Consider the following 13,915-nt stretch of genomic DNA (forward strand, 5'->3'; position numbering starts at 1 on the left):
CTCCCTACCACCGCTCCCGGGATCCCCGTCACCAGCAGCGGTGGTGCCAATCTTCAACACAACCCGTGTGTGGCGTCACAGACTAAATCCCCAAACAAACCACCCCCTTTTCACTCACGGGCGAGGAGCGCCGCTCGAGTCCCCGGATCCGGCCCACCGCTCAAGCCACCGAGCAGCAGCAGCAGCGCCGGACCAGAGCGTTAGCGAGCGCAGCGCCCCGTCGCCCGCGACAACTTGGCGTCACGAACAGGATTGAACCAGTCTACTTACCTGTAGAAGTGCGCCTTGTGGTCTCCGCCGGCGGCGTCCAGACGAAAAATTTGAAGTTCCGCCATCTTTTGGCGCGAAGATTTCCCGCTCGAGCATCTTCCTCGAGCAGGGAAGGCGCGAAAGCAAAGCCCCGCCCCCAACAAGCGGAAGTGCTAAAGAGAACCGGGGGGGCGGGTGAAAACCTGCCTAATGTAACCGAGGCCATAAAAGCAGGGACGCCAGGACTCTGCAAACCATACGGTTCCTGGAACACTGCTGCACAAGATGTCCCGTCCGTCCGGCACCGCTGAAACCCCAGAGCCCACGCCAAGAACAGCGGCGTGGGTGGAGGTCCGGACCACACAACTGTGCAGCCGCCTGCAGGCCCAAGTGCAGTCCCTCTTGGAAGGATGGGTGGCCGACATGGCGGAAGTGGCGGCGACCGTGCGGAGACGCGAGGTGGAGACAGAGTTGGAGGAGCGGGTAAGCGACCCACGCCCCTGTGTCCCTAAGGGACCGGTCGCTGCGGCTCAGGGGCCCGGTCTGTGCCCGCTCACCCTGCTGCCTTCCCCGCTACCCGTATCCTTTGCCGCTACCCCCACCACCGGTAGCGGAGCTCCGCCCGTCCGCCCTGGAGGACCAGCCTGCAAGCGATGTCCGCAGATGACCTGCACCGCTGCCATGGAAGATCCAGAGGGAGGTGCCCGTCCACGAAGAGGAGCCGTCAACACCGGAAGTGGCCGCACCCAAGACCGTCCCGGCTCCGGTAGTCCGTCCGGTCCAGAAGGAGGCGGAGGTCCAGCCAGTGAGGATTCCTGTTCCCAAACCCCAAACCTTGGCTGAGGCTGCGCCGGGTCGCCGCTGCGAGGCAGCACCCCAGGCCCCGTCACCGCGGGACCTTCCAAAAAGGGCGCTAGTTGTGGGCAGCGTGAAGGAAGTCCCGCGGGGCCCGACCCGTGCGCAGGGGCATGCAGACGCCCCTTACTGGGACAGGGAGCCAAACCCGCTGGGCCGTGAAATCGCTGAGAGAGAGCGCCAGAAGGCCGAGATGGTGGCCCGTACCATCCGTGAGAAGGACCACCTCCGAAATGCCACCTTCCGGGTACAGGGCCCGGTGTACGAAGGACAGGTCCGGAGATTTGACCCTCACCGGGGGTACGGCTTCATATACGAACCGGGCCTGGAGGCTGAAGTGTTTGTAGCCCGCCGGGATGTACATGCCCATCTGCCGACGGGCCACCCGGGCCGAGACCTGCTGCCGGGAGACCTGGTGGCCACCTGGTACACTCGACACTGCAGGGAGAGGGGCTGGTATGCCCTCGATGTGAAGGTGAGGGAAGGCCGCAGTTTCCAGGCACAGTCCCAGTCCCTTCCCCCACCTTGCTGTCAGGATGTCGAGGTGGAGAAGGTCTATGAAGAGGTCGACCTAAAGTGAAGGCAGCGGTTCACCGTTGCACCCTGTTGTCCCCATTGGGACCCTCAGCACTTTGTTCTTTCTGTTGAATGAAAAATGAATCAATCCGAAAAATCACCAGATTGCCGTCCGAGAAGAGAACCGTCCCCATTGGGACAGGAGTTGCCCCTGTTATTAAGTTCACTCCCCAGACCCACATGAGAAACTGCTCATGGACATGGCCGAGAACTTGCAAGCCACCCACGAACTTGTGGGCCTGTAAATAATGTTGTGGGATGGATACCGTTGCCGCCTCCGGAGAGGCTGATTTGGAGGATGGGCCTGGAGGAAAGTGATGGCCCAGGCCCGCCTCTACCGTAACCGGTGGCGATCCTCCGGGGATCAGGGGTCCCCCTTGGACGTGGGGTCCCCTGAAGTGACAGTCGGGTGCGAGTTACCGTACCCGTTCCCGCTCAGGCAGCCTGAACCTGGACTGGGGCAAAGGGGTGCTGCCCACTTCTTAGGGGCAGCATCAGGGCTAGGTTGCTTGGGTGGGAGAGTGGAAGACATCCGTCCGTCCGTTATTAAAAATGTTGATGTGTGTTGTAACGTTTAAGAGGACCTAAAGTATGCTTATGTTTTATGTTTTACCATTTTCCATTTTATTTATCGTTTTACAGTTTAAAAAATAAAACCGGTGATGGACGGGCAGCCCGTGGATGGTCTGCATTTTACCAAGGGGGAATGTGGCGCCCTGGGCTAGCCAGGTAGCCACAGACAAAACACACACACCCCCACCCCCGGACAGTTACATTAGTCAGACAAAAACCCTTGTTGCCTCCCTCCAGGGCCTGATGTCCACACCAGGTGGGGCGGAGCCAGGCGGTTGGCCCCACCCACCGAGGAGTTCACAGGCCTGGAGGCGGGAAAAGTGTGAGATGAGTCTTGGAGGTGAAAGTGAGAGGAGTAAACACGAGGTGTCTGGGTCGGAGCCCAGGCACTGACAGCAAGGTTGGCAGACGGTGGTGGCCGTCTGCAGGAGTTGGTGGAACTCCGCAGAGCTGTAAGGACCGGGGCTGGGTGGTGGCCCACCGGTACCGGACTGGGGAATGGAGTGAAGCTAAGCACACAGGCAGGGCCATCGGACCCCGACCAGGCTCTGAGCCGCCGTCAATAGTCAAATCCGAATGTGACAGGGACCCCCGGGGTTCCCTAACAACCAAGTCCCGATTGAAGGCAACCGCTCACACCATGAGGATATACAGCCACCGTCACCGGCTAGAAATCCAAGGGCCAGCGCCTGCGGGCAAAACGGGCTCCTCCGGTATCTATACACCGGGGAGCGGACTACCATTGGGAAGCCATTGGAGTCAACACAGTACACAAAAAGGTACAGGGAGAGACAGCCACCATCACCTGTCCAGGGAGAGACACTGCAGCCGGCTGCGGGACCCGTCCATCCAGCCGTTTGGTTTACCAGAGACTTTGTGCATCTCTTGCTGAGTGAGTACACCAGTGCCATCCGGCACCACGCCGCGCTGTCCCTGCAACCCTGCACCTCACCGACCCTGCCTCCCCGTCACACCACCAGGCCCCGGGACCACCAACCCTTACCCACGGAGGGCGAAAACAACATCCCAGCTGCTCCCTACCATCGCTTCCGGGATCCCCGTCACCAGCAGCGGTAGTGCCCATCTTCACCACAACCCGTGGTGTTATGATCCGTAACCATGGAAGACCACCACAAAACATTGGCAAAAGGTGACAAGAGCACTGGCAACTAATCTGGCCGCCATCCCCTTACTAACCATCACAACTAGAAGTAGCCGAGGGGTGAACTAACATCCTGTGCACCGCGAACCCAGCCGGAGAACTAACTATCCTAAAGGTAGGAAAGATGAATAACTCTCTGCCTCAGAAAATAGACAAGAATAGCTAGCCCCCCACATTCAAAGACTGCGATGATATAGGAAAAACACAATACACAGGTAGATGACAGGATTAGCAAAAGGTGAGGCCCCCGCTGACTAAAATAGGAAAGGACAGGAAAGGGACTGATGGTGGCCAGAGAAAAACCCTGCAAAAAACCAACTTCCTGATAGTACAAAAAGGCCCTCAGATCGCACGATCTGAACTCCGTCCTATACCAGGTGCCCTTGTCATACCAATGAACAGAAAACAAGAATCATAACAAAGTCAACAAGCCACAAACACATGGACCCAAAAGAGCTATACTCCACACAGAACTGCAGGGAGTTCCTCAACAATCCACTGAGGGGGAAAATCCCTGCAAGCAAATAAACTGAAACCAACCACAGCAAATGACAAACCCATATAAACAAAAGAACCAGACAATAAATAAAGAGCAAGCACTTATCTGGGGAAGATGTGGTGTAGAGCAGGATTAAGCAGGCTGGAGATACAAAGAACAACTGACATCCGGCAACAGCCTGCAATCAGACCAGGATTTAAATAAGCAGAGAGTTAGCAAAGAAAACACCCACTGCACAACACACCTGGTCCAAGTCCAAACCATTCCTGGCCACAAGAGGGAGCCTCCCAGCAGCCAAAACATAACTAACATTCACAACACCGTGGGTGGCGTCACGGACTAAATCCCCAAACAAACCACCCCCTTTTCACTCACGGGCGAGGAGCGCCGCTCGAGTCCCCGGATCCGGCCCACCGCTCGAGCAGCAGCAGCAGCGCCGGACCCGAGCATTAGCGAGTGCAGCGCCCTGCCGCCCGCGACACACTGTGCATGGAAATGTCTTTTAAAGTGACGGCTATCACACAGTGTGCCCTGCACAGCCACATACCCAGGAGAAACTGGACAAGAGACAAGCGGCGAAGGTGAGTGAGGCTGCTGCCGGCTTCCCCATTTAAAAAAATATCTAATGTGTCTGTGTGTGCATGTATGATGTGTATCTATGTATGTCTGTGTATATATTTTTGTCTGTTTATATGTATTTTTGTGAAGTTGTCTTCAAATATATAAATGTATGTATTCCTGTATGTGTACGTATCTGTGTATGTGCCTGTCTATGTGTGCATGGGGCCCACTGAGACGCTTTCACCCAAGCCCCACAATAGCCTAGAGCCAGCCCTGGGTTTAATGGAGAAAATAAAAAAAATCACCATAAATAAAATGGTCACTGTTTTGTACAGGTTATTACGGTTTCAGGGATACCAAATATATCCATATTATTTACAGATTATTTTTTACAGTGCAAAAAAAACCCTTCCATTTTACCCCTAATATACAGGCATACAAAGATGTATCTGTCGAATAGTTCAAGATGTCTGCATAGAAAAAAAATACTATTTAGTTCATTAGGAAGAAAAAATCCTCTTAGGCCTAAAACACATTTCCGCAAAAAAAGCGTACGTGTCTCACGGTCCGTTTTTCGGGTCCATGTTCCGTTTTTTAGGGGCGTTTCTCCGGTACGTATGGCATCCGTGTGATGGCGTATGCGAGCCGTGTGTGCGTGTGGAATGTCTGTATTGACATAAAATACGTACGTGTGCTGTCCGTGTGCTGTCCGTTTTTAAAGGCCCACATTCTTACCCAATTAACGATTTGAATCATTCATCATGAGATCCTGGTGTTGTTGTTTGCTTTCAATTGACCTGATAGATTGGAAACAAGTGTTTCAGATTTTGTGATGAAAAATGGACACGGAAGATACGTGCTGAACACGGACATACTCCGTGTGCGGTCCGTCCAGGCATAGACTAAACCGGGTCCGTGCCTGCGTGCTGCCGGCCAAAAACGGACATGTTGTCCGTGTAGAAAAGCGCACACACGTACTTACCACACGGACACACGTTCCGTGTGATTTTACGTGTGTGCCATCTACCATTGAATAACATGGGTCTCCGTGTCTCCGTGTCTCCGGTACATGCAAATACGTACCACACACGTACAAAAAAAACGGATGTGTGTTGCGGGTCTTATACGGTATTTAGCAGTGCAAGCTGTGGTTTTCTGCTAAAGTTTGCCTGTTCAGCTACAGGTTGAATCGCAGAAAAAAACATACTTCAAGGAAAGCAAACGATTATAAACTAAATATGAAGGTTTTCACTGAGCGCAGACAGAAGGACAATCACAGCTGCTCAGCCTTTGTGTTTTCCACCTAATTCCACATAAGAACCCTCCAGAACTGCTCACACCTGTGGTATGACTAGGGCATTACTCAGACATCAGTCGTTTCTCAGGCACAAAAAAGTCAGATCTTCATCAGTGTTCCAGATTTTACCATCACTTTTCTTGTAGAAAAAGAAATTGCAAAGCTCTCGAACCCATTTACAATATAAAAAACGAACATGTATGTGAAAAGAAGTTACGGACATCTGAATGATGCCCTAATATCAGGTGAAGTGTAATATTTGTCCCTAATATCAGGTGAGGTGTAGTATTTGTCCCTAATATCAAATGAGGCGTAGTACTTGTCCCTAATATCAGATGAGGCGTAGTACTTGTCCCTAATATTAGATAAGACATAGTATTTGTACCTAATATCAGATGAGACATAGTATTTGTCCCTAATATTAGATGAGGTGTAGTATTTGTCCCTATCAGGTGAGGTATAGTATTTGTCCCTAATATCAGCTGAGCCGTAGTACTTGTCCCTAATATTAGATGAGGCATGGTATTTGTCCCTAATATTAGATGGGGCATAATACTTGTCCCTAATATTAGAAGAGGTGTAGTATTTGTCCCTAATTTCAGATGAGACATAGTATTTTTCCCTAATATCAGGTGAGGCGTAGTATCTGGCCCTAATATCAGATGACGCACAGTATTTGGTCCTAATATCAGATGACGCATAGTATTTGTCCCTAATATTAGATGAGGCATAGTATTTGTCCCTAATATTAGATGAGGCGTAGTATTTGTCCCTAATATTAGATGAGGCGTAGTATTTGTCCCTAATATTAGATGAGGCATAGTATTTGTCCCTAATATTAGATGAGGCATAGTATTTGTCCCTAATATCAGGTGAGGCATAGTATTTGTCCATATAACAGACAGACCTCACACACAGCACGCAGACCGATGTTATATGGGTACAGTCATATTATTTTACACATTTTCTTTGTGAAAAAAATTGCATGTGTTAGTCTGATCCATTTTTCGAATGAGACTTGCCTATATTTTTCAATGGGAGAACAAAACAAAATGGGTTCCATATGTACGAGATCCACATGGCATCCATTTATAACAGATCCAATGTAATTTTTTGATATAGAAAATTTTATTTGGCCTTGTATAATGTATAAATGTATGAAACAGATGTCACATGGATGTTAAAAAGGACATGAGGATGGGAATATGGCTGAAAAATCCTCCAGGCGATTTTTGATCCATTCATGTGAACTTAGCCATATATATTGACCATCATGGAGATGGTATCTGCTATGGGGCTCGTAGGCGCAGGAATAAACAGGATCTGCTTTGGGATCACTCTTTATTGGAACTGTTTTACCAGAATTACGTTACTCAAAAATGCTATGTAGACAGAAATTATTTTACATTGCATTGAATGTAAACTGTATTTTGATGTTTATGTCACCAGATTTTCTGACAAGTGTCAGCATTTCATTCACACTTTCAAGTATATTCTGGTCTTGTAAATGTTTAATGAGGGGGTGTGTTACCATAGGAGGACACATGGTTAATAATAATAAGAAAAAAAATCATTGCAAAATGTGGATCAAAGGGTAACAATTATTTTTTCCCATAAAGTAATAATACACTTTGAAACTTTGCATTATATCTTATTAGACAAATACGCTTTCTTTTCCACCAGAAATGATCATTTATTCTCAAAATTCTTCGCTCTCGGGTAAAATCTGTATTCAGTGAATGAAGATTTTTCTCATTAATGAGATAGGAGATGGATGTTGGTGTTCATAAAGTTATATGTAACCTGTCTGCCTCTTGCCATACAATTTTACAAGCACCAACTGTTATCTGCTATCTTAGTAATGTGATAATGTGTCTTCATTGAATACAGATTTTACCCATGACTTGAGAAAGAATAATAAAACTAAAAGGAGAAAGAAGCAGACTTCGCTTATAAGATATATCACAAAGTTGATTATTTTGGCATGTATTGATTTATGAAATAAAAATTAAAATGATGGTTACTTTTTTAAACATATGCACTAACATGATATTAAATATAGGATACTCTTCTGGCATTGATTTGAATTGAAAGGTAATATTCTATTCAATAAAGTAAAAAAACTGTTTATTCTAGGAGTCTTTAAAGGGAACCTGTCAGGTTCAATGTGCACCCAGAGCGACGAGCAGTTCTGGGTGCATATTGCTAATCCCTGCCTAACCGTCCTTGTATACACTAGCATAGATAAAGGGATCTTTGGAAAAAAGGATTTCTAAAGATCTTTTACCATATACTAATGAGCGCGGAGACTAGTCGCAAGAGCGTTAGTTCCTGCGCTCATTCCGCCCTCTGCATGTTAGCACACACACAGGGGTGTACTAACATACCATTCAATGCAGCATCACCAGCAGTGACGCGCATACCTGTGTCTGCTGTCACTGCTGATCAGAAGTCCCAGCACTTCCGGTCATGCGCACTAGACCTCTCTGAAGCCGGGCACATACACTGAGCTTCATACTGTGCATGACTGAAAGTTCCAGGACTTCAGCTCAGCGGTGACAGCGGACACAGGTACGCGCATCACCGCTGGTGACCCTGCATTAAATAGCATGGTAGCTCCTCCCCTGTGGGCGTGCTAACATGCAAAGAGGGCGGAATGAGCGCAGGAACTAACACCCTTGCGACTAGTTCCTGCGCTCATTAGCATGTCATAAAGGATCATTAGAAATACTTTTTCTAAAGATCTCTTTATATATGCTAGTGTATACAGGGATGGTTAGGCAGGGATTAGCAATATGCACCTAGAACTGCTCGTGGCTCTGGGTGCATATTACACCTGACAGGTTCCCTTTAAAAGAACATTCCAGGAAAATAAACCTCTAAAGTGTGTTTTGCTAAGTGAAGGATCTAAAAGGGCAATGTTTTGTGAATTTGTGTCAAGCACCACCCCTGCAAGATCGGCACTAGTAGACATACATTGAGGGGGCGAGCATCGTACAGCTATAAGGAGCACTAGAGATATATCATGCATTGTTCCTTTAGGCCCTACACTAGCCATTTCTCCGTAAATTCGATTTTCCTGGAGTGTTCCTTTAAGTGCTTGCATTTGAGTAATCTCGCTGCCAGCTGCCTCCCTGGTCTGTGATCGCAGGAGACAGATCCTATATGTACTACAGACTGTCAATTAAACGTTCACATATACGGTATCTTTAACTATGGTGCGGATGCTGTCATACACTATATATAAACTGCTTACTTTACCAGTGTGAGATACTCCTACTATACTCCTTCCACCACCTGTTATTCCTTTTCTATTTTTCAGTTGAGCTTATTAATTAATTTTCACCACAGCTTCGGAAGACTTCCAGCTACTAATCATGGCATTGTTTCTCTCTCCTTAGGATGGCTTATTTCGTGACCTGTCAAATCTCACCCAGTTGTTTTTGTATGGAAACCAGTTGCAGTCTCTCCCAGCCAGTACATTTCTTGGTCTCTCAAGCCTGGATCGTCTGTTGCTTCATAGTAATCGCCTTGTGACTATCTCCCCTGCGGCTTTTAGTGGGCTGAGCAGCCTCACCATCCTCTTCCTCTTCAATAACAGCCTGCCGTCCCTTTCGGGGGATTGTTTGCGCTCCTTACCCTCTCTGCAGTTTTTGCGTTTGAATGGAAACCCATGGCATTGTGACTGCAGCTGTCGATCACTGTGGGGTTGGTTTCGATCCTCCCCAGGAATCTCTAGCTCCCCAGTAACCTGCTCATCCCCACCAGCTTTTCGAGGAAGAGACCTGCGCTCTCTTGAGGAGCGGGATCTATGGTTTTGTAGCTCTCATAACCCTATCCCAACAGGAAATCTGTCAGGGTTATCCTTCCCACCTAAACCGTCCTCTTTCTATAGAGGTCAACCTGGCCCGAGTGAGAATGAGTTCAAACAATGGGAAGATAGGATAGAGGAGCAAGGAGAAGATATTGGCGACAGTTTAAATGCAGGAGGAGATAGAGGTGGCCTAAGCCTTTTGCTTTTGTTGGCTTTGCTCATTGGGAATGTGGAAATAGACCTTTGACCTGTGTATAAAGAATCCTCTCAACGATTGTTACTTCACCCTCTGTAAACACTTTCTGACAAATAAATTATATATATTTACCTAAGTGTATGTGGTTGTTTTTTACCGCAACTTACCTGAAAAGTCACCTTCGGCCACGTGCAGACATTGAGTATTTAGTGCGTTTTTTTACCTCAGTATATGTAGCCAAAGGTAAAGTATAATAGAAGCACAGCACCACTTCTGTATTTATCACCCACTCCTGGTTTTGTCTTACAAATACTAAGGTATAAAACTCACCAAACACTCATCAGTGGAACACAGCCTAAGGCCACGTGCACACATTGAGTATTTGGTGAGTTTTTTACCTCAGTATTTGTAGCCAAAACCAGGAGTGGAACAATCAGAAGAAACGTGTAATAGAAACACGGCACAACTTCTCAATTTTTTACCTGCGCTGAGGTAAAAACTCACCAAATACCCAATGCACATGGCATTAGTATTATTCATTCTCAATGGTGCTCACCAGTTTCCTTCAAGGTCAACTTCTCAAGTTCTCAGGTCTCTGAAATTTTCCAAGACATTTCCTTATAAGAAAACACACAAGATGTTTGAGCGTTTTGTTCTTTTTGGGGGGGGGGGTTTAGGTTAATATCTCACATACATTTTGTAGGTTGGGTGGGAAAAGGATGTGTGTGTGGCTCTCATGGATCTGAACCGCAATTTAATGAAGATATTAGTGATGAGCGAGTATGCTTGCTACTACTCGGTACTCGCACGAGTATCACTGTACTCGGGCTACTCGGCGGGGACCGAGTAATTTCGCGATACTCATGCTGTACTCGTGGTCTTCATCCCTGCATGTTGGCGCTCTTTTGAGAGCCAGCCCTCATGCAGGGATTGGCTGGCAGACGACTGCAATGCCACAGCCCTGTTAGTTGTGGAATTGCAGTGATTGGCCGGCCTGCACAGCGTGACCGAGCCTTTATACCGGCGGGCGCGCTGTGCTCTGCACACAGCCATCTCATATTCCCTGCTTTCCCCGCCCACAGGCGCCTATGATTGGTTGCAGTGAGACACGCCCCCACGCTGAGTGACAGCTGTCTCACTGCACGCAATCACAGCAGCTGGTGGGCGTGTCTATACTGTGTAGTAAAATAAATAAATAAATAATTAAAAAAACCGGCGTGCGGTCCCCCCAATTTTAATACCAGCCAGATAAAGCCATACAGCTGAAGGCTGGTATTCTCAGGATGGGGAGCCCCACGTTATGGGGAGCCCCCCAGCCTAACAATATCAGTCAGCAGCCGCCCAGAATTGCCGCATACATTATATGCAACAGTTCTGGGACTGTACCCGGCTCTTCCTGATTTACCCTAGTGCGTTGGCAAATCGGGGTAATAAGGAGTTAATGGCAGCCCATAGCTGCCACTAAATCCTAGATTAATCATGTCAGGCGTCTCCCCGAGATACCTTCCATGATTAATCTGTAAATTACAGTTAAAAAACACACACACCCGAAAAATCCTTTATTAGAAATAAAAAACACTAACAAAGTCCCTCATCACCAATTTATTAACCCCGACAAACCCTCCATGTCCGGCGTACTCCACAGTCCTCCAGCGTCGCGTCCAGCTCTGCTGCATGCAGGTGACAGGAGCTGCAGAATACACCGCCGCTCCGGTCACCTCCACGCAGCTAATGAGATGAGTAGCGCGATCAGCTGCTGTCACTGAGGTTGCCTGGATGCAGCGGTGGCCGCGATTAACCTCAGTGACAGCTCAGCTGATTGTTATACTCACCTCAGTTGCTGCGTGGAGCTGACCGGAGCGGCAGTGAGTAGCGCGATCAGCTGAGCTGTCACTGAGGTTACCCGCGGCCACCGCTGCATCCACCGCTGGATCCAGGTAACCTCAGTGACAGCTCAGCTGATCGTGCGGCTGTCTTCATTTGCTGCATGGAGGTGACCGGAGCGGCGGTGTATTCTGCAGCTTCTGTCACCTGCATGCAGCAGAGCTGGATGCGACGCTGGAGGACTGTGGAGTACGCCGGACATGGAGGGTTTGTCGGGGTTAATAAATTGGTGATGAGGGACTTTGTTAGTGTTTTTTATTTCTAATAAAGGATTTTTCAGGTGTGTGTGTGTGTTTTAACTGTAATTTACAGATTAATCATGGAAGGTATCTCGGGGAGACGCCTGACATGATTAATCTAGGATTTAGTGGCAGCTATGGGCTGCCATTAACTCCTTATTACCCCGATTTGCCAACGCACTAGGGTAAATCGGGAAGAGCCGGGTACAGTCCCAGAACTGTCGCATATAATGTATGCAGCAATTCTGGGCGGCTGCTGACTGATATTGTTAGGCTGGGGGCTCCCCATAACGTGGAGCTCCCCATCCTGAGAATACCAGCCTTCAGCCGTATGGCTTTATCTGGCTGGTATTAAAATTGGGGGGGACCACACGCCGTTTTTTTAAATTATTTAATTATTTATTTCACTGCACAGTATAGACACGCCCACCGGCTGCTGTGATTGGGTGCAGTGAGACACCTGTCACTCAGCGTGGGGGCGTGTCTCACTGCAACCAATCATAGGCGCCGAAAAGCAGGAAAGCAGGGAATACGAGATTGTTTAATGAGCGGCCGGCTTTTTCAAAAGAGGAAAAGCCGCCGGAGTTTAGTGAACAGCAGTGCAGCGCCGCGGCAGTGATCGGGGAACGGTAAGTAAGAGAGAGGGGGGAGAATGACCGACAGACTGTGAGAGGGACAGATAAGACAGAGAGAGACCGACAGAGAGAGACCGACCGACGGGAGATAGAATGAAAAAAAAAATGACCGACATCGCTAGTAAAAAGCACAAAACGTGCGTTTTGGACATCGGAGTGCCACACAATGTTTTACGTAAAATCTTTCATGTATTACTCTCAAAAAGTAACATACACCAGCTCTATCTCACTATTGGGTATGTGCCCTTAACATTTCCGCCATGAAAATTCATTTTGGTGTCATTTTGGAAGGTTTTCTGGTGAGTCCGTAAAAATGGCGTAAAACGCGGACAAAATTGTTCACAGCTGTGACTTTTGAGTGATAAATGCTTCAAGGGGTCTTCCCCATGCTGTTGCCATGTCATTTGAGCACTCTTCTGAGACTTTTGTGACATTTTTAGGGTTTCTCCATGCTGCCGGGGGGTCATTTCATAAAAATACTCGGGTCTCCCATAGGATAACATTGGGCTCGGTGCTCGGGCCGAGTACACGAGTATCTTGGGATGCTCGGCCCGAGCCTCGAGCACCCGAGCTTTTTGGTACTCGCTCATCACTAGAAGATATTGTTGAAATACAGATGCTGGCAGTAATAAAGAAATTATGTGGAATGATAGAGACTGACATGACCGGAGATAAAAATCTCAATGCAAAGTAATGTTAAAAAAATGAATGAGTAACTTTAGATTATTCTCAAAGTAATTGCCACTTCTATTTGTTGCAATACGCGTCTATAGTATGGTAATACTTCATCAGTTTCTTATTGTTCCCTGCAGCTGGCTGCAAGGATGGCTCTTCTTGGTCAGTCTGTGGTGGGACATCTGAGAGAAGATGCAGCTGCACAATATGAAACTAAGAAGACAAGGTTAAAGGGACTCTGTCAGCAGACTTTTGCTACCCCATCTTACAGCAGCATGATACAGGGGCAAAGACTCTGATTCCAGCCATGTATCACTTACCGGGCTGCTTGCTGCAGTTTTGATAAAATCCCTATTTACTCTGCTGCAGCTCTATCAGTTCTCTGAATACGGGACTCTTTAGAACCGAATCCACAACACTGTTTTCTGTGTAAACTGTGCATAGGCAGAAAGTTGCCAATCAGTGGTGGGCTGTGGTTATACAGAGCTCATAAATATGGCCATGAGCAGTACAGAGGCTCAGTGGTTAGTGCTACTGTGAAGCCCCACAGGTGTTGTGTCGGTGCATTACCTTCAGGGACTCCACTCGGCTGGATCCTGTCACAGGTAGGAAACCTTCTTTGTAGTTTGTCGTGACGCCACTCTCAGATTTGCGGTCAGTGGGGGACCGCCACTGCAGGTTAAGGGATGCCTGGGGCTGA

At 48.1% G+C, this 13,915-nt stretch overlaps 1 protein-coding gene across 1 annotated transcript in view; it reads left to right on the forward strand.

Moving 5' to 3' along the window:
• The window catches only part of RTN4RL2 (reticulon 4 receptor like 2), a 162,016-nt gene extending 152,129 nt beyond the window's left edge, over nt 1-9,887 (forward strand). The window contains exon 3 of the mRNA XM_075349467.1: nt 9,174-9,887. Within this exon, the coding sequence (XP_075205582.1) occupies nt 9,174-9,833 (660 nt within the window). The 3' untranslated portion in view covers nt 9,834-9,887. The remainder of the gene's footprint in view (nt 1-9,173) is intronic.
• Nucleotides 9,888-13,915: the final 4,028 nt, after the last annotated feature.

Source organism: Anomaloglossus baeobatrachus, chromosome 5 (assembly GCF_048569485.1).
Source record: "Anomaloglossus baeobatrachus isolate aAnoBae1 chromosome 5, aAnoBae1.hap1, whole genome shotgun sequence".
NCBI lineage: Eukaryota > Metazoa > Chordata > Amphibia > Anura > Aromobatidae > Anomaloglossus > Anomaloglossus baeobatrachus.